This window comes from Gouania willdenowi, chromosome 1 (assembly GCF_900634775.1).
Source record: "Gouania willdenowi chromosome 1, fGouWil2.1, whole genome shotgun sequence".
Lineage (NCBI taxonomy): Eukaryota > Metazoa > Chordata > Actinopteri > Blenniiformes > Gobiesocidae > Gouania > Gouania willdenowi.
The window spans coordinates 32,414,794-32,436,437 of NC_041044.1; the positions used below are offsets into that span (position 1 = coordinate 32,414,794).

At 38.4% G+C, this 21,644-nt stretch overlaps 1 protein-coding gene across 6 annotated transcripts in view; it reads left to right on the forward strand.

Moving 5' to 3' along the window:
• The window catches only part of add3a (adducin 3 (gamma) a), a 97,041-nt gene that overhangs the window by 50,947 nt on the left and 24,450 nt on the right, over positions 1-21,644 (forward strand). For all 6 annotated transcript variants that reach the window (XM_028457333.1, XM_028457324.1, XM_028457351.1 and 3 more), the window contains exons 2-5: positions 5,587-5,831; positions 17,894-18,032; positions 19,236-19,387; positions 20,812-20,892. In XM_028457333.1, the coding sequence (XP_028313134.1) occupies positions 5,637-5,831; positions 17,894-18,032; positions 19,236-19,387; positions 20,812-20,892 (567 nt within the window). In that variant the 5' untranslated portion in view covers positions 5,587-5,636. The remainder of the gene's footprint in view (positions 1-5,586; positions 5,832-17,893; positions 18,033-19,235; positions 19,388-20,811; positions 20,893-21,644) is intronic.

Here is a 21,644-nt window from a genome sequence, read left to right on the forward strand (position 1 = left end):
ACTGTGTGTTTGTCTGATGAAAAGTGGTTGTCTCCTTTTAGCATTTATCTAGAACACATGGCATCTCTTTGGTGTAAAGCTACTGGACGATCCCTAAAGAGCAACTATTTTGCTATGCTTAAGAAATGTTTATATCGGAAAGTTTTTAGGAAAAAGGGATGAATTTGACTTTACTTTTACTTTGAAGAATACATTTCAGCTGGCTTTGCTATTTTAGGACTGTGTTTCGCCCCCAAATATCAGAGCATTACATGGTGGTTTGAGGTTATGGCTTTTAAGGGTGTAATAATCTGATTTCATTGATTTCCTGCTCTAAATTCAACATCTAGACTATCATGGCAGGTGAGGTTTTCCTCAAGAATTGAGTCAGGCTCAGACGCAGGTGCTTGGCTTACCCATTTATCATCCAACTACCTCAAACCAAAACCACATGAGCAGTCTTGGGTTTGCGGCGTTGATGGGATTTATTGCACTTGTATGTGTTCATAGATGAGAAAGTTCTCCTGGCCGTCTCTGCTGCTGATTAAAACTGACGGCTGTGGCAGCTGAACTAGACAGGAGGCAAAGCGGGAGGAAGGGTCACTAAAGGTCAAAGGGTCAGAGGTCATTACAGTCACCTTGCCTGAAGCTGTGGTTGCAGTCCAGCAAAGTTTAGTGAACACAGCACGCTTCGCTTCACAGTCAGACATCTGCGATGCTAGAATTAATTGGAGTGCAAAACTCTCTTTGCAGCCATGGTATACAGGTGCTTTTTCTCTTTATTTGATTGTGTTGTTTTATTGAGCTGTCTCTGAAACCAGCAACCCTTTCACTTTTGCTTTTCTTTCTTTCTCATTGGCACAAGCCAACAAACCATTGATGAGTCTGGATGCAACCAGACTGAGTTGATTTGAGATGTGGAACAATGATCCATTGAGACAGGCAGAGGAGAGGTCGGGAGAGTGTGGGGTTGGGGGGGTCGGAATGGAAGTTCATGCCGGGAACTGCCAGGCATGGGATAGTGTTTTGATATATGTTGTGAAGGGAGAGGGACACGTTTTATTTTTGGCAAAGCTGCAGCTGTTGCATTAAGACATGCAGAATGTCACCCATTTGGGAAATGCAAGGAATGAGCTTTGTTTGTAATCACTTCTCACAATGTTTTATTTCTTGCTTTTGACACAAGCTAAACTTAACATTTGTGAGTCCTTATATTCAGCTCTTAGACAACAGTTCGAGGCTCGATGTATGTACTCTGGCCCTTTGGCTCTTCTCAATCTGTTCAGTACTCAAAGCACGGCAGGCAGATTCAGTATCAGGTTACATAACTCTCCACTGCCCAGCTGCTTTCAATAATAAGGATATTTCACTCATTTTCTGTTTCCATAAGCATAAATCACATCATGTCCCAGGGGATATGATATAGAGAGAGAAGTCCTGTAGTTCTGATGAATTATTTGTTACAAAAGCATCGAATAGCACACAGGATTTGTTCAGAATATGCAAGGATACAAGATTCGTGATATTCCTGAACTATAAATGTATTTCCTTATAGCTACCCGGAATTTGTTTTTACCTCCTTTACACAACAGCTTATTTGCAAAATCAGGTTCGTTTAGTTACCATATCAAAATACTGAATGAACTAGTGATGAGAGAATATTTGTAATAGAAACTACATGCATGTAAAAAAGGATAGGGCCCTTGAAATTAGAAACAATGTCAACATAGGGACTGTAAAAAAAAAAAAGGAAAACTTGTGCAAACTGTATTTCCGTAATGTAATGTAAAAATAAGAATAAAAAATGAAGTTGCTCAAATCGCTAACAGTAAAATATATTTTTAAAAAAAGGCTAAATGTAACTGGAAACCATGAACTAGGGCACATCTCCCGATGTTGTCATTTTGTAATCATGACTGCCTATTCAAAAGTGACAGCTAACAATGCGTAAAGCACTGCACAGAGCCGCAGAATTTCCACGTAGCAAATAATACATCAGTTACAGACCAATCAATCGGCCGGGCTATTGAGCAAAGTCGATTAAATCTGTAATAGCTAAAATCAGCCCTGATTAATCGGCTGGTCTATTGAGCAAAGGTGCAGCTGATAATTCGGTATATGCTTGTCAAGTTTTATCATGGTGAAATGTGGCTGTGAGCGATATGTCAATAAAACCACAGCATGGCACAGTGCATATTTAACCACGTGGGTGGACGTGTTTGAACTTTTTGTCTGTACACTGAGCTGTATGTCACTCCACTCATCTCAACCATCTTTTTAAATGGTATTTGACCTCAGTGAGGAGCTTAGTGGCATGTGTCAAACCAGATCACTTCTCCAACCCTCCTGTTTCCCAACAAAATGCCCTCGCCGAGGGTTGAGTGACTCTTTATGTTTGGACTATCCTGCTGTGTCTAGTGTGCCTTAAGGTGCAAAGCAGCAGAATTCCATGGTTGAACTCCTGGTAGCGCTCCGACTCTCGCTCCTCTGTTTGCCAGGACACCATCTGCTGGCGATCCCATAAGCCTCACCTTTTCCTAATACACCATCATCTTATCCTCTGCTAGTGTTCACTACACTTCAATTCCTGTTTATTCCATTAATAACCTAATATTATTTGTGTTGCTACTATTTTATTTGGGGTTCCTCTTTCTTCACATCAAACACTACGTTCACACTGCAGGTCTTAATGCACAATTCAGATTTTTTTTCAAAAAATCTGATTTTTTTTTCTTTGACCGTTCATGTTACATATAGAATGGGCAGTTATCTCCTAGTGGTAAAGGAAACAGGCTTGTAATCGGAGGGTCACTGGTTTGAATCTCACCTGGGCCATCACTGTAGGATGTTGAGCAAGTCCCTTAACGATATGTGACGATGATTGTATTATTATTATTACCTTCGCCAAGCGCAAAGAGCGTAAGGTTATGTTATACCCTGCGTCTGTCTGTCTGTCTTTTGTTGATGTTGATATTGGGACAAGGAACAGGTGATTACATTTTGGTGATGTTCTGGATTACCAAAAATGAGAAAACACCACTCCTGGAAATCACAATATGGGTGGATGTGCCTGCTCCTTTAAGCGCGGTGGCTTATGGGTGATGTAATAGTGGTAGGGAAGTGCATGCTGTAAGGCAAGGCAAGGCAAATTTATTTGTATAGCGCATTTAATACACAAGGCAACTCAATTTGCTTTACATGATAAAACATTCAACAGCTTAAAATCAATAAGAACATTCATAATCATCAGTAAACTCAATTAAAATCATCAACAAACACATTACATGAACAATATGACCAAAAATCTCTCTCTCAATCATACGCAGTAGAGAAAAAAAGTGCCTTTAACTTTGATTTAAAAATGTTCACATTAGATGCTGACTTCAGCTCTGCTGGCAGTTTGTTCCACTTCTTTGCAGCATAACAACTAAAAGCAGCATCACCATGTTTACTGTGAACTCTGGGCTCCACTATCTGACCTGTGTCCATAGATCTGAGAGACCTGCTGGGTTCATACCTGACTATCATGTCACTGATGTATTCTGGACCAAACCCATTCACAGATTTATACACCAGCAGCAGAACTTTAAAGTCTATTCTGAGGCTGACTGGGAGCCAGTGTAAAGACTTTAAAACTGGAATAATGTGTTCTGACCTCTTTGTTTTGGTTAAGACCCGAGCTGTACTCTTTAAATCACAATATGGGTGGAAATTAGCTACTTGGCGGAGGTCTGCGCTCTTTGAGTGCTCTAGTTATTATTATTCATATTAAATATGTCTTCAATCACTTTGGAGTATGAATGGAATGCGACCCTGAAGTGACCCGCATGCGCAGAAGAGGTTCTAAGGTGAAACATGACCCTGCAGGCACGTACAGTGTTTACAGTAAGTAAATATGGAGGCGTCCAGTGGAGGACTGTGTCGCGCTGAGAAATGTTCTTTCCAACAGAAGTCAGAACTTCATAACTTTGAAATTGTAATGGCTGCTATACATGCTGATGACGTAGTAGTCGGATGGAAATCGTTACAGCCGTCCAGACTGCAGTCGCAGTGCAAAAAACGGATATATTTCGGATTTAGGACCACATATGAAAGTGACCTGGGTCGGATTTGAAAAAATTGAAATTGTGTTTTTCAGTCTTGAAAATACAGGTCGTATATCTCCAAAAAGATTATATTTGGGTTGCATTTGCCTGCAGTGTGTATAGCCAACGTATTGCAAGGGCTTTGTTTTGATCGCTGCATCCTGCAGAATGCTTGATGTAATGCCAGGTAATTAGAGAATGTAACAGTGGGAGTAAACCAACCCAGTGGTCAAGGCCTGAACCTTCACACAAACATCACCATTCTCTTCATAAGCTTTGTCAGACAAGCTGTCAGCTTGACCTGACTGGCGCCGACAAGCGCGTGTGACTCAGCATGTGTGTGTCAGAGCTGTGCCTGTCATTTACATTCATCCACAGAAAAGCAACTCCACTAATAACATCTCCGTCCCTTCACGTTTGAGGAAATCACAGTGGGAGTCCAACTGTACTCACGCTGATTATGAACTGTTTAAGGTGCTGTCTCAGCCAAATGGATCCTAAACTTCTGAGACACAGAGAAAAAAAAATACATCAAAGCAATGGTTTTTTCTTTGTGTTGAGTGAAATTATTGGTTGGGAATGGGACCATAATTTGCAGAAATGAAGCACTTCTTCTACCAAGAAGCAAAAAGGCTTGGGTTTTGGCACTGAGGTTAGAGACTTTTCAGCTTGGAGTTTGCATGTTCTCCTCATTTGTGCTTCAGTTTGATGCTGGGTTTGATCCTTTTCCATGTTTTTTATGTGTCTGTAGGTGTGAATGTGTATCTGAGCTTCTCTATGTTAGCAGCACTGTGAAAGACAGAGGTGAAAGTAACAGATTTCAAGTACTCACGTTCTGATCAAAGCCATTTTCTATGGTTGGACCATGGCTCAGTGGGTTGTTCAGTAACCGCAGGGTTGGGGGTTCAAATCCCGCTCTATCCAAATGGTTGTTGTGTCCTTGGGCAAGGCGCTTTTCCCACATTGCCTCTTATGAATGGGTATGAATTGTGCATGAATGTTGGTGGTGGTCAGAGGGGCCGTAGGCGTGAAATGGCAGCCACGCTTCTGTCAGTATGCCCCAGGGCAGCTGTGGCTACATTGTAGCTTACCACCACTGGTATGACTGTGTATTATGTCATTATTATTTAGCATGTTTTACAGTATAAATGTAGCTACAGTATACTTAGCTATACTGTTATTGTATTTAAAAAAAAGCATTGTACATTTTGACAAACCTTTTATTTTATACAGATGCCTTTGTGGAAAATAAATTAAGTTCCAATTGTTCAAGATTTGGTCTCTTCCCTTTTAAGTTTATACATGAGATATTTACTGTGGCAAGATTTATTACCAACAATAAATGTGGGAGGTTAAAGTAACTAGTAACTTTTACTTTGAGTATAATTTATTTGTATTTGTGTATTGTATTTTATTACCACACCTTTGTTCCATTATTTATAGTTTATTGAGGTATTTCTTACTTATTTTATTTACAGTTATATTAACTGTGATTCCTTACATGTCCATCTTTGCTCCACAGGTTAGAGTTGGAGTGCAACACGTTAAGAAAACGAGAGAGGAGCAGCAGGCATGAGTGCGGACAGCCATCAGGGGGTCAAGACCCCTCCTCCTGTTCCGGGCAGAGAAACCAAGGAGCGCTACTTTGACCGGGTCGACGTCAACAATCCGGAATACATCAGGGAGAGAAACATGTCCCCTGACCTTCGGCAAGACTTCAATGTCCTGGAGCAGAAGAAACGAGTCACGCAGATACTGCAGAGCCCTGTGAGTAGAAAGTTGTTCAATTATACTCGCACTATATATTGTCTCAGACCCGACTAAATCCTGTCCTCGAGAGGCTGTGAGTGTATGTTGTACAGACAGATGAGAATAATTGGCACTGTGATAAATCACAATAATCATTCAACGTAATGATGTACATGTCATTATCGTAATTACTGTTTTTCATATTTATTTAAAGTCAAAGGTCACTCATGCAGTTAATTCATTCACATTGTTTGATTTCATGCAAAAATGAATCGAAATAAAACACATTACCTTCCCATCGCACATAAATTAAGTTGATCTTATTTCAGAAAAAAAAATTACCATCTACAAATCTGAACTAATTCAGATTTCAAAGAAATAAAATATTTCAAAATAAAATCCAGTGGAAGAAAATTTACAAGTGACACTTAAACTGTAAGTGTGTTTCTTTGTGTTATTCACATTTTGTGTAATAGCTGAATGTTGTGTTTGTTGTGCGGAAGCTAGCTGTTGGCATTAGTCTTTGTTTTACTATTGTTCCCTTTTAAGTTGAAAAGGTGAAAAACAGCTTGGCTGTGAACTAGTGTTGCACGATTATGGCCAAAATGATAATCACAGTTATATTTGATCAATATTGTAATCATGACCATAATCACAATTACTTATCATATTAAGGAAAGAAAAGAAAAAAATCTGTTTTTATTAAACTACTTCTAACAACAAACAAACAATATGTGTGTAGTTTACAGTGCAAAATGAAGCTTTAAATAAGAATTATAGATTTTTTTTATTTAAAAAATCAACCCAAGAATGTATAATTTACCAAAGGCTAACAAAATAATTACATAATTACAGAGTGCAGAGCCCATATTGTATATGTAAATATTGCAGGCTATCAGATTTATTTAATTATGGCAACCAAAATCATGATCACGATTAAAATTTGATCAATTGTGCAGCCCTACTATGAACTTGGTGCAAGTTACACACTCTGTGTTTCACTGTCCAAGAGTTTGGGTAATCAGTTCCCATTTTGTCGTATAAAGCGATTTCTTAAGATGTTACAACATAAACTGGACAATGTGCATGTGTGTGTAACAGTTTGTGTAGATATTGCGACACTGGAATGGACACAGAACTACCACACCCTGACTCAGGCTCTCTGATGATACTCTCCAAACAGTCTGCAGGCCATTGGGCGTTTCTTTAAACTGATCCCCATATATTAAAGGCTGGGTTGGTAATTTTCAAAAACTAGCATGATTTTGAAAGTAGCATCCGCTTTTACCCGCCCCCTCCCCTCTGTGCTCCCTCTAAAGCCATGTCCCACGCTCACATGCATGAGCGACGGTGCTCCAGAAGTGGACTTAAGCTCATGCTTGTATTGCTTAGACACTACATTTTCTCATTCAGTGGTAAATAAACTCTAAACTTTATCATTATAAATGTTAAAAAAAGGGAGACATGATTGATAAAAAAAAAAAAAAACGAACCGTCATTTTTCATTGTTCATGACAGATTTTCTTCGTTCCTTTTTCATAGCACATAAGGTCTTATTTTCTGACAGGACATAAAGACAATTTCAACCAAAAACGTACAAAGTGTATCTGGAGGAAATTACCTATCCTACCTTTAATATTAATAATTAATATTAAACTAGTGGGTTTAATGGCTGGTCACATGTGCTTTCCTTTTGTCTTTATAGTTAAAATGTTGATTCCCCTCCTAGTGATATCTATACATATCAGTGGTATTTATACATGACTGAAATATAAGTCCAACTCCTTATCTACAAGCAATAGTGTTCGCAATAAAGTTTGTGCCCTTTGAACAGTTGCATCAGTTTGTGAAGCAGTTTAACAACACACATCCCGCCTTTCAGGCAACTCAGTGTTTACTTTGTGTTGTTGACTCAGGGCAGGTCTTTAGTTGAAGTGTCCTCTTACTCTGGTGTAATGTGTGTGGGCCTCTGCAGGCTGCATGCAGCGGTTCATGTGAATTACACTCACAGCATTAGGATAAAGAGACAAGTTAATAGGAACATGATTGATCAGGAAGCTTAAGTACAGTCAGACACGTGTGTGATTATGATCAGACAGTAGCTGACTGCTGCTGGTTAGGGCCGTGCAGCGGCTAATAAAAGTATTAAATGTGATCCACATTCTGCACATGCTCCGCAGGGTTTCCCTAGCCTGTCGTGTTGAAGCAGAGTAGCAGGTGAGCAGTGCTGCTGAGGCAGGTTTCCACTGTGTGTAAATAAAGTACATTTACCAAAGGGTAAATGAGTACTATAATTATGGAGCCTGGCTTTAGGCATGTGGAGCTGGAAAGGATTGAGTGTCTGTGGCTGACCACCCCTGGTGTTTGAATGGAATGGTACAGCGGGCTACAGTTTGAACTCATCCCAACACGTGGCAATAAATTGTGTCCGACTGATTTATGGTTTCTTAGATCAAACTCTATGTTTAGCATTTACTTCACTGGATTACACACACGTTATTTTACCATCAAACCTGCTGCTGTTGTAGAGTTGTATTAAGGTTGAGTTAAGACATCAGGCACAGAATGATCATTCCATTCCATTATAAACACCTGTCCATACTCGACCTGTGTACTGAGGTGTGTGACAGCCTTCTGACCCCACTTTTCTAACATTCCACACAGCAAAATAGGAAATTATTATTTTTTTATTAAAGAAAAGAGAGAGAGAGAGAAAAAAAAAAGATTCATGCTGATATCGGATCAATATCGGTATCGGCCAATACGCAAGGCTGCAATATTGGTATCATATCGGAAATCGAAAAACTTGTATCGGGACATCCCTAGTTGATTAAAATGCTATATACAGTATGTCACACTTTAATGCACTTAAAGCTGCAGTATGTAGAATCGTGAGAAATCACCAAGCTGTTGTCACTCACAGTCCACACCACATACCGAGTCAGAGGGACCCCGTGAATCCATTTCGCTTAGTATGTTTGGGACTTTAGAATGTTGAAAAACATACATACTGCAGCTTTAATGCAGTCTCAATTTACTGAACATATTTGGAAATATATTAGTGTTTGTGTTGAAATTGGCATGACTATTGCAGATGCACGTTTATTATCATTAGTCATATCACATTTAGCTTTATCTTCATCTTTATTGTTGTATGTATTTCTTCGGATTTTAAAAACATTCAAATTCTTAAGCTTTAGATGACTTTTGTCAACAGTTTTATATCATCCATCCATCTTTCGACAACCTTTTTTAGGATCGTGGGGATTAAAGTTTTAAACTCGGTATTAGTTTAGTGTTCAGGAACAAGATGATTCTTTTTTTTAATTTTATTTTGAGTCAACACCTTGTTATATCTATTAAATGTCACAATACTGTACAGCTGTGCAGCAGCGTGCCTGTGCGGCCTTTGTTCGTTGTGGTCATGTGATTCTGTGCACGTTATTCGCAGCTGTTTCGACTTTGAGCCCAAAAACTCTCATCAGCGACAGGTGTCTCCTCACAGTTAGCCTTCTGTTTGCACACAGTCATCCTCACAGTGACGTTTTATTCATATTTAGCTTTACTCAGTGTGCGACACAGTCAGCAGCTGGCTTTGTTTATGTTTCCTTTCCTCAGTTTTTGCTATATTTTACACATTTTCAGCTAGAAAAACTAAATTTGTCGACAGCTGGAAATGAGCTTTTCCTGAGTTTTCCTTTTCTGCCTTTCCCTCTTCTCTCTTTCCCTCCTTTTTTCCCTGCTTATTTGTTTTGACTCTAGGGTTATAGGTCTCATGACAGAGCCAGATTACACATTTCTGTTGCTCAGATAGCAGGTTGTATTTTAAGCTCGGCCAGCACAGATTCAGCTGCTTTCACCCTCTCACTGCAGTTGTTTGTTCTGAAAAGTCCAACATTGCTGCTTTGTGTTGAACCATTTTTAATACCAAGGTTTCAAGTAAAAATGTTAAAGATTGAACTGACATTATACTATTCACTAATCAAGTACTGCTACTACTCATTGGTTCTGTTCTAACGATACATTTAGAAGATCAAAACAAGTGACGTAGAGATCTCAAGTAATACAGTATGTCTTTGCAGAGGAAACTAATGTAAAGCGCTATTATTTTCACAGGCTTTGTCACATGTTGTAATCATTTGTTCTGAACTCTTGTTTCTCTAAATCACACGTGTCAAACTTCCAGGGGCCTTCAGATCATCCAAATCGTCCCATAGCAGAAAGTAAAAATAGTCAGAGAAACCATGAATCATTGTGTAAATTACCAACTAATTCAGTTGTAGATACTGCAGCGAGATATATCCAAAATAATACTCAAATTCAATGAATCTCCACAATATTAGCAGGGCTCACATTTTCCCAGTGCTTACAGTATACAGCATTATGGAAGTATTTTTTTCTATCCCAAAATTGTTAAAAGATCTCTCCATTTTTCCAAAATCCTGCAACTTTCTTCAAATTATACACTAAATTTCCCCAAACGACATAAAAATTGGTCACAAATTCTAAAAAATAATGAAAGTAAATATCTTGCAAGGACTGATATGTCACTTATTGCTTTGTTATTATCAGTGCCATACATATTTTATCATTTATTTACATATGGAAGTGCAAACTACAGCACAATAATGTTCAAATGACTCATTTTCCAGCCTAAAATCTGCGGACTACTTAAGATAAGCTGCTTTTTATTTGGCCCCCAAACTAAAATGGGTTAGACACCCCTTCTCTAAATGCTGAGATCGGGGATGTTGTGATCATGATATAAGTCAGATTATATTTACTTTGAGTTAAATTTTTACATTTGACTGTTTTCCGCCTTTCTACTCCCGTTCACTTATATTGTCAATTCTTATTTTCTTGGTGTTTTTGATGCAGTTTGATTCTAACCAATGGGAATACTGTATTCTAAATCTGTTAAATCTGATCTAGCTGTTTTCATAGTAAGTTTAACACTTCCAGTTATTTTTAAATAAAACTCCCAATGGCTACATTACAGTGAGGAGGGGATTTTTTTGCTGCTTTTTATTATATTTTTTTCCAGGGTATAAAACATTAGTGGTTTTGTTCACCCCGGAGGATCTTTGTCAAACTTCCTTTCTTGGCAGCGCCATCCCAGTTTGGAAGTTCCTCAAGCAGTGAATTTGAAAACTAAAGAGCAATGCAATCTTTTCAACTTTAAATGGACAAATAAACCTGCAGAGCTTGTTAGATTCCAGTTCTTGGGTCAAGAGGCACCTGTTGTGTAGCTGCAGCTATAGCCTGTGACTTTGTCTTTGCTTTGTCTCCTCTAGTGATTCAAGATATATCCAGTTTTCTATTTTGGAGAATTAGTAAATGAATTATACAATCATACAGTACAAATCACACCAAACAAGTATTTAGTATTATCCATAGAGTACAGTCAAACATTGTCCTTCTTCACAATGTTTTCTATATTTCTGAGATATATATTTTATAGCTTATTTTGTATTAAAATACTCGTTTTAGGAGTCTCAGCTTTTGCTACTTCTCAGAACAGCATGAAAAGCAGTTAGATGGATTACTGAGTATGTCTTTTTGGTAAGACTTTATTGAGTTAAAAATATTGATTAATATGGTATATCGCCATTTTGAGAAAAATATCGAGATGAGTTTTTGGTCCGTATCGTCCAACCTTAATATGGTCACAAACTTTGTCTGACCATGTTTTTAGTTTAACACGCCCACAATAACAATGTTGCTGCTTCACTTTATCTGTTTGGCCCTAATTCTTTGGCTTTTCAGGGTATTTTAACGTATTATTTATTGTGGTGAACACTTTTAAAATGACCAGGGAGAAATTGGGGAGATGTTGACGCATGAGTCGGGGACAGATTTCTCTGAATCAGACTCTCTGGTTGGATGACACAGCTTGCATACAGTCACTCCTTTTCTTTGTGACTCTGCCACCTCAGAGGCTTGAAAGAAAAGCTTTGTGCTGAGTTAACAAGCAAGGTTGTGTCTGAAATTATAGGCCTCTTTGAGTGTGCTTGCTTTCATCATTTTTTTATGTTAAAGGTAGGGTCGGTAATTTTCTCCAGATGCACTTTTTAAGTTTTTGGTTGAAATTTTTCACATTCAAAATCATGCTAGCTTTAGAAAATTACCTACCCTGCCTTTAACAGGTTTAAATGATGTGATTTAACTGCAGCCTTTCTGATAAAGGTCACATTAAGCACCTGTAACAGGAGATGACTGAAAACACATTGTCAGAAATGGACATTTGATATTGCTTAATCCAGTTTAACGTCCCATTTATTAGAAGCTGTTGCAAATGCCGCTGTTGTTGCAGTTTAAAATGTGAAACTGAAAGTCGACACTAACGTTCACTTATTTAACACAATGCAAAAACATCACAAGTCGACAGTTTTATTGGGAAAACCACAAGCTCTGACAGGCCTCAAATCATTTCTCACAGGATGACGCACAGCGGTTGAACTGCCAGCTGTGTCGGCACCAAACATTGAAAAGAAAAACAAAAGGTTTGGTTTTATGACGTGTTGGAAGCTAAAACAGGAAATAAAATTATCCTTGTTTTTGTGAGAAACCAGTTAGTTAAAGAAGAACAATCAAGGGTGATTGTTAATGTGCCAATAATCTATTCAAAAACTTTCTCTGTGTGACTTGTGTAACTTGATGGTGATGTACTTTTTTTTAATCACATTAAATTATTGATCATAACAAAGTTAAAGGTTGTGATCACTCGATGTACGAGGAAGCAAATGCCAGCCTTGACGTTCAATCCAACCATTATTATTTTGTCTACTAATAATTTTGATCATAGATTTGCCACAGCCTATAATTCTCATGAATAATTTAAGATTTCATGGTTAATAATTTTTTTGTCTTAAAAAAACTAAATCATGCATGTCCTATATCATGCTAAATCAACTTTTTTGAGCTTTTAACCTTGGTACAATGTTAATTCCTTATCAAAAACACCCCTAAAGTATTATTGGGGTTCCTTCCTGCATCTCTGAGGAATCCTCAATTATCCTGCTTTCTGAGCTGCTTCTCTGCCCTCTTCTGAAAAATGAGCGGTCTGTCCCGAACGGACGTCATAACTTCTGAACCGCCCCCTCCAGGAAGTGCCGCTGCCAGTTCCGCACCTCCAAAGTGAACATACACTGTAATGTATGCACTATTTGTTTCTCCCTGAGGGGCAGTGGGCAGCAACAATGTTGCGCCAGGGAGCAGTTCCATTTTTAGTATCCGTTATATCGCCTTGTATTGCCTTTGACTTGATCTGACGTGTTTATGATGCGGTTGGACAAAACAAATGATTATCACCTTAAATGCACTATTCCTGTAGTTAGAAGAGGAGAGAAGGAGAAGAAAGTGACTTGGCAGCTTAACACTCCGGTTACTGTTTGAAGCCGCTGGATGAATCCGCTGCTGCTACTGGATAAACACACAGCCTGAAGCGCTGAGATGGACACACAATAACAATAGGTGCTTAAATAGCCATGTGTTTTACTGCAACATGCATTTTTTTGGCTGAAAAATAACAACACTGTGTGGATAGCAAAAATAAAATCACTTTGGCGATCACTGATCACCCTCGTAAGAGCGAGGCATGAAGTCAGCTTCTATAGACACGCCCACCCATAAATATGCATAAGTAGGTACCAAAAAAGCCCGTTGCCCAGAAAGTGACTTTTCAGAGGCTCAAAGTCTGGAAAACAGGCGAGTTTGGGAAAATAAACCTCAAATACTATGTTTCTGGGGTTCAAATGAAGCAGCTGAATTTAAGGGCTCTTTAACACCAGCTAGACCTGGCCTGCTTTAACCGAGCTAGGATTTGTTTACCCAGAAACTCATGAGTTTTTTTGCGGATCAAACCGAGTTAAAATTATCATCTGATCTCCACCCATTGGGGGAAAGGTTAAGCCTGACTTAAAAGCCCATCCTTGTATTCCCTGAAAGCAGCTCATTCCAACAGATGGAGCACTTCATTGGAAGCAAGAATTTTTCAAGAAAGATTTGAAGAAAATAAAAGTTTGTGGTGTTGCCTCTCCTTAGATCTTGAGCCAATCAGGATTTGTGTTGCCAGATACCAAAGCACACCTCAGTCTGAGTTTTGTCCGATTGCTTCAAATCCTCAGGGCTGTTTTGACAGTGAGAGCCATTTACACCTCATTAGTTCTGATGTCATGACTGAGTGATGGAGTATTTTCACTGTCTCAGGCTTTACAAAGCTGGCCCAGCTCCAATCATAATGTGGACACAATGCTCTCCAGAGCGATGCACATTTTGAAAGGTTAGCTTTTTCTTTATCTTAAAACAGTCACGGAAACGCTCTCTCATTTCTTCAAGCGGATCATGTTTTTTCCCCCTTTCTGTCAGTGCAGAGACTATAGCTCGAGGGTTGTCAGTCAGTTATTTGATCCTGTGAGATTTGTTTCCACTTTAGAGGTAAAGATGCTCCAAACAAAACAATGTAAACTAATGGGAGGTGGAAGTTAAAGAAAGACTTAAATAGTCATGTCACAACAGGTTATCAGATTACAGGATGTCTTTTTTTTTGCTGTTGGGGGTGTGGGGGGTGGGGGGTGGAGTCTCTTTGGAAGTCTTAATGATTCTCACTGTAGTTTGCTGGATTCATCTTGTAGATCATACAAAATGAAAGCCCTGCTCGTATAATCTTCTTGAGAAAACACACACAAAGTACATGTGTACATGTGTTTAAGATTTATGTGTGTGTACCCTGCAGTTTTCAAGTACAGTTTAAAAAACAATGAGGAATTTAAATTGGTGGATGGTGCGAAGATCAAAGAAAAACAAACCAGAAACAATAACATAAAGGATAAAGGATGGATATATACATATATACAGGTAATGTTGTCTTTATGGAGGTGTCAGTGGGGGACCAGGGCTGTGTTCATAAGATGAATTTACGACAAAAATTAGACAAAACAATGCGCTCCAACACACCAAAGCAGCCAGTCGTGGCGCCATCTTGGTTGGATGTTAATAACAGTATATCCTGTTTATAAGTTAAAATATTTTTCTGTCAAAGACAGATGAGTGGACACTATAAGAGAACATGTAATCCACTGTTAGATGGTGTTAGATGGGTCATCCTTTGATTGGGAGGTTGGGGGTTCAATCCTAAAATGATACCTGTCCATGTGCTGTAGAGTCCTTGGGCAAGACACTGACCCCTAAGTTGTTCCCTATGGTACATTAGTGCCTTGTATGGCTGCTCTGTCCCCTCCATGAATTGGTGAATGTAGTTTGCATGTTCCCCTTTAGAGACGTTGTCTTTGCTCTCTATATATGGCAGCATATTGTGTCCTATAGCAGCAAACATGCAGAGGTAGCCCTAACTGTGGTGTTGTTTGGGTCTAACAATTATTCACCATCAAGGATGTAAAAGTGTGGCAATTGTAAAGTTGTTGATGTTGTGCCTACAGGTGGGTTTACTGTGTGTATAGGAATAATAATATTAAAGCTAACAGACAGTGTAAAGCCAGTGGGAGCTCAAGAACCCAGATTGAAAACAAGAAGCTCCAGAGTTTAGCGAGAAACCCAAAACCTTTGTGAAAGACAAGTAAAGTGAAAGCTCCAGTAAACGGTGCCATTAGCTCTGTGTGTAATGTCATCTCAAAGGTCTCAGAAGCACTGACACAGACCGGTTTCTACGGCAACCTCAACACCTGAACAGAGTAATGCCTTATAGCTGGATTCAGAGCCAACAGCCAGGCTCAGGGACTCATTGAGACTTAATGGGTTTGTTCCAGTTTTACCAAAACACAGCTCAGCTTTTTTTTGTTTTTTTACTTCTTTTGCACATCTCTTCAAAAAAGAAGACAAAAGTCACGTTTATTGTGATGGACTGTAAAAACGAGAGGCACTGAAGAAGGAAAGTCTGATGTGCTAAATGTTAGCTAAGAGAACTAAAGGCCTGGATATTAGTTTTGTGATAGGATCTCAGATATTATTTATTATCATTGTTGTTTTTTAGTAGTTAGAGGCTGATAGAGTCGTATTAGCTATCTGCAGATACATTCAAAATGAAAGACAAATGCCTTTCTGTGAGGGGTTTTCATTGTACATGTGTGGATTTACTCCATCATCTATCACATGAAAGGGTGACTAATCTATAGTTTAAGATTGAAAGTATATTTGGAGCTTTCGACTGTGTCTTTGTATTAAACATTTTCCCCAGCTTCAGGAAAAGCTCCAGCTCCTATCAGCTTCACTGCAGATCTGTTGGATACAGTATTTAGTCCTCATTGATCAACCTTGCGTAATCGGTCAGATTCTGCTGTGTTGTAGCACAAATCCAGACACTCAGATTTGCGTACACGAGTTCAGACTTTACGCTCAAATCAGAAAAAAAACAATCACATTTTAAGGTTAGACTGTACATGCAGGCTTAGCAAGTTTGACCTGAGGTCAAATAAAAGCATTCGAGAATCTAGTGCTGTGTATGGCAATGTCCTTCAGGCAGCCCTGTGTTGTATAAGGGCTTATAGTTATTATTATTTGCTTTAATATGCCCGTAGATGCAATGTATAACTGTAGTCCGGACGACCAATCCTGACACTGTTTGTAGCAGGTCTATCCAATAGAAGCCCAGCTTCTTAGACTGTCGATAGAATGATTTGGATTGACACAAGGCAAGGATGTCTAATCTGTGATTAACACATGTCCTGTCATCTCAAGCATCACTGCATGTCCCCACATGCTTTCACTCCCTCTGTGTCACCACTAATCCACAGCTTTCTTTCCTTCTCACTGCATTCTCCTTCACTATTATAGTCATCATTCTAAAATTGTTCAAGATTGTCAATTAGAGCAGTGAATGAAGGATTTTCTTATCATTGATAAGGATTAAATCTGTTAGTGTTAATAAAAGCCCAGTTATTGGGTACTTTTTGTCTGATTTGTATCAATTTTTTGACTTTACCTACAGACTCTAAAATGTTTGTATTTCTTTAGTTTTAGTTTTTTTGTATTTTGCGATATTTCTTTAGGAAGTTACTTCATATGGATGTACATGCTGGCGTTGCTTTTTATTCCTCTTTTCTATGGTGAAAACTAAACTACAGATATTGAGTCCCAACCAGTTCGCCCTGGACCGCACATGCACTTTCACTCCTACTGTGCCTTAATCATTTCTCCGTCTACATACTTTGTCCTTAGACACAAGGCTAGCACACAGAGACAAACACTCACATTCCACATGGAAACAATTTAGACTTGCTAAATAAAACCTTAGACAGGACTGTGGAGGGGAGACCAAAACAGCAAAAAATAAACAAAAGCACGGGGAGAAAACTTTGGCAGACGAGTGTACTCAGGGTTTGGTTTTTGCTTCAATGTGTCATGGAATAGAATTTTAGTTTGGATTATTTTTAATTGAAATTTTAAATATTCTGTGAAACAATGAGTGATAAAAGGAGAGTTTTATAATATCAATATGTAGCTGGAAACTCGTTCACTGCTGTTGTTTTAGTTATTTCCTCCCATAATCCATTGCAGAGGTTGGGCAACTTTTACCACAGCAGGGGCTTCAAAACTATGATAGTCTGATTTGAGGGCCTCAATATTAGCAATTATGTCAGCATTTAGAATAATGATCAATCTGAATATTATTATATGAGAAACTTTTTTAGTCTTTTTTATTTGTTTAATTTTTTATGTATATTCAATACATAATCTATGTATATTTTTTGTTGTTGACATTATTTTGTTTTTTCTCTCATTTTTGTGACTGTTTAGTTTTTTGTTGTCATTTTGTATACTTTCCTGTCATTCTGTTTATTTTATTTTTTTGTGTTTGGAGTGGTCTTGCGTGTTTTTGTTGTTTTTTGGTGTATTTATCTCTCTGTCACTTTGTGTGCTTGAAGTCATTTTGTGCGTCTACTTTGAATTATTTGTGTTAGATTATTTCAGTACTTTCTGTATTTCTGTGTCATGAGCTTCAACATGCCATTTTGAACTGTTACAGAAAACAAAGGATGAATGCACAACTCCAACCCTTCCCTCTTTTTTACATCAGCTTTGTGACATTATGGGCCTTCATATTTCTTCTTTGTTGTTTTCTTCAGGCGTTCAAAGAGGAGTTGGAGAGTCTGATCCAGGAGCAGCAGAGGAAAGGGAACAACCCCACTGGCCTGCTGGCCCTGAGGCAGATTGCTGACTTTTTTATGGCCAGCTCAGTGGCCGGCTTCAACACTTCCCCCCTCAGTAAGTAGTTGCGATACTCTTCCAGGTTGCCCCGAACAACCAGACACTAACAGTTAGCAGAGCTGGCCACTGGTGCCCAGGGAGGAGCCTCTTTAAAATGCACCAAAGGGTGCTGATCCCAACCCAAGCATTAACTTTGTGCTCTTGAAGGCATGATTACTCCTAGACAACCAAACCTCAGACTCCGGAAGATCCAGGCATATTTCAGAGGGTTGATCCTTTGTGAGCTTTGTCTAGGAGTTCAAATGTGAAATCTGCTTCCAATCACAGAGCTGGAATGCAGAACCAATTCAGAATTGCACGTCAGAGCCAATATATCATTTCAATTTTGCTCATTCGAATGATCTAACAAGAGTGCCGAAGAGGGTTTCCAACCTGAAATCACAGCACAGATTTCTGCTCATATCACATATGTGTGTAGTAGGAAACCTCCCCTGGAGAAACTTCAGAGGGAATGCTAAAGATGAACAGTTTGTTTTCCTTATTCCCATGGCCTCCACAGTAACTTTACCTAAATCTGAGGAGCATATTTGGGTTGTGGTGTTAGCTTTCTGAAAGTTAGCCTAACAAATCTGCAGAAACGAAACAAAATCTATGGAATCTTTGCAGCTTGTAGAAATCACAGTTTGAAGACCTAAATTACGTGTCAAACTTAAGGCCCGGAAACCAAACCGATTTAGCCCGAGGCAGCAAGCAAAAAAGTCAGAGAAGCCATGAATCATCGTGTCAATTACCAACTAATTCAGTTGTAGAGATCTCCAAATTAATACACAAATTCAATAAAACAGGGCTCACATTTTCCTGGTGTTTATATCACACAATGGCTGTTATTTTTACTCTCAAATTATCCTTATTCCATACATTTTACAAAAAATAGAATAACAATTGGTCACAAAAGTCAAATAAATTGAAATGAAGATCCTGCAGGTCACTTAACACTTTGATATTATCTGTGCCCCACATATTTTATCATTTTATACGTGGAAGTGCAAACTAGAACACAATAATGATTAAATTACAGTACTCATTTTTCCACCTAAAATCTGCGGCCCACGTACGATAAACTGCTCCGTATTTGGCTTTATACGACAAAGCTTCAGAAGTTTTGTCCTTAAGTGCCTTCCACTGATTATAGTTGAATTTGATATTTTATGTGAACATTTTAAGTGTGTGATCATTGTGTCTCTTCCTCTCATTGTTTAGGTCTTGGAATGGTCACTCCAATTAATGACATGTACGGCGTGGACCCGTCCACAATGGTGAAAGGAGAGAAGCAGACGCGCTGTAAACTGGCCAGCCTGTACAGACTGGTGGACCTGTTCAGCTGGGCCCATTTTGCAAACTCCTACATCACAGTAAGCACCATAACAGAATGTGATCTTATAATACTGTACCATTGTTTTATCCTCTGCTGCTTCATATGTTTTTATTCAGTTGCTTTTTTAATCAACAGTCCTGTTAATGTGCTTTATATAAGTTTAGGAGTGGAAATAATCTAAAAGCTTTAGTATTCTTCTTCACAATATGTTTATAATTATAGTTTTTAAATATTTAGTCAAAATTCTGAAGTCATCTCTCCTTCATTGGATTTTTAAATATTCAGAATCAGATATACTTTATGTATCCCAGGGGGAAATAGATTTTTTTTTTTTTTTTTTTTAACAGATGCTCTAGAAAAAATTGAATAAAAAGAAGAAACACTAAAACATAGAAAAGAAAGAAAAGAAAAAGGAAATGTGCATAATGAAATAAAGACTGTTAATTAAAATCTGGATTAAATACAAGTGAACACCAGGAAAATACACAAATGTACAAATATACAATTATAATACAGATAAATACAAGTATAGAATAGTGAGCCTTCTACCAACTGTAAAATCAAGAAGCTATCAGGTTGAAAACATGATATATTGTAATGTCCAATAAAAGAAGACCAACACAGCCTTCATACAGTAGTCCTGTTTGAGATGCAGTTCATCCACTTATCACCAGGTGCTCTGATTGATGAAGACGTAATCAGTGTGATTCACCTGCTAGTCGTTATGGTGATGGAGCAGATTTCTGGTTTTTGGTCCATTTTGTAGCACACTGGTATAATGTCCACATATTCTGACCATCATCTATTCTTAAAGAAGCATAGGGCAGGATGTAGAAATCAGACTCCATAGTGACACCACGATGGTTAGTGTAACTGCAGTGATCAACCAAGCTGCAGCGGGGGTGCGTAACTGCATATCAACTGTTTGTTTATCACCGGCGCACAGCTGATACTGTGGATATTTCAGTCATAATTCAAATCCTGATTATTCAAACTTTTATTTGTCAACCAAAAAGTTATTATTTTTTTGTACAAAACAATGTAACATATATTCTTTAACCATTAATAAAAAACTTTAAACACTAAAATCAAGTATGTTCACTTTTGCACAAAACTTAACGTTTGCACCCATTTAGGAGAATTTGACTTGCCTTGCTTGTTTACCAAGCGTTTTTGCTGCGTTTCTCCTACTAGTATTAATAATCCGTGTGTGCCAAGCCTTAGTATTTTCAGATGTCAGTTTTATTTAGGAAAAAAAAAACATTGGTAAAATTAAAAAAATATATGTATATTTTTTTTTAAATAATGTTTTTTTTTTCTTGTTTATTTTATTTATGTAATCGTTGGGTCCTATGTCCGTTGCTGATTTTGTGTATGTGGGAATGTCTTTTTGGTAACTATATTTTGAACATTTTATTCCTTTTCCACAAACTAATTTGTTTTTAACCCTTTTCTCCCCAGGGACGAGTCAGTAAAGAGCAAGACCACATCCTCATCATCCCCAGGGGACTGTCATTCGCTGAAGCCTCTGCATCAAACCTTGTAAGAAGCATAACCAAACACAGTTTAGTGCCTTTTTTTAACCAGAGTTATTTCATGCTTCAGATACAAGTTGGTTGTGTCACAGAGTAGATTCTAGAGTCTTGACCTTTTCGTAATAGGAATAGTTGTTTTCCACTTTGACTTTTTAGACGTTTGTCCAATCTTTGACCTCTATGAGAGGACAAATGCCAGATGCACTTGATTTTAGTATCAAGCTCAGTGAAACATGAAAGGTCCTGCTATTTCACTGCATGTGTGTGTGTGTGTGTGTGTGTGTGTGTATGTGTGTGTTATGATGGGTGACTGTCATATTGACATTTTCTGGGCCACAGGCTGCCTCCTCTCCCAGCAAAGTGAGCAAACAATATTGATATTGCAGTGTGTTTCTCTCTGGGTTAAGGTCATGGAGGGAACATTTGTTGACACATCACTGAACACACCAAGCGTACTGATGTGTAGTCTGTGTTTATTAGTCTGCTGTCGGACCCGTTTCCTTGTCCGATGCATTTGAGCTTCATCTCATTGGCTTCGTCAGCTAAAATGTTCCCTTTTGCTGTCCTAGTTTGTCTTCCACACTTCACGCACCTGTGTGAAGTAAATGCAGGTGACATATAACAGCTGGATAAAATGTCCATGGTGCTGATAGCCAGTATTTGCTGTTTGAGCTGAGGTCTCAATGCTTGGCAGGAGGTGATATGAGTCCATCTGCTGATAAGAGACAACTCATGACCTGTTTTCTGCTAAAACACCAG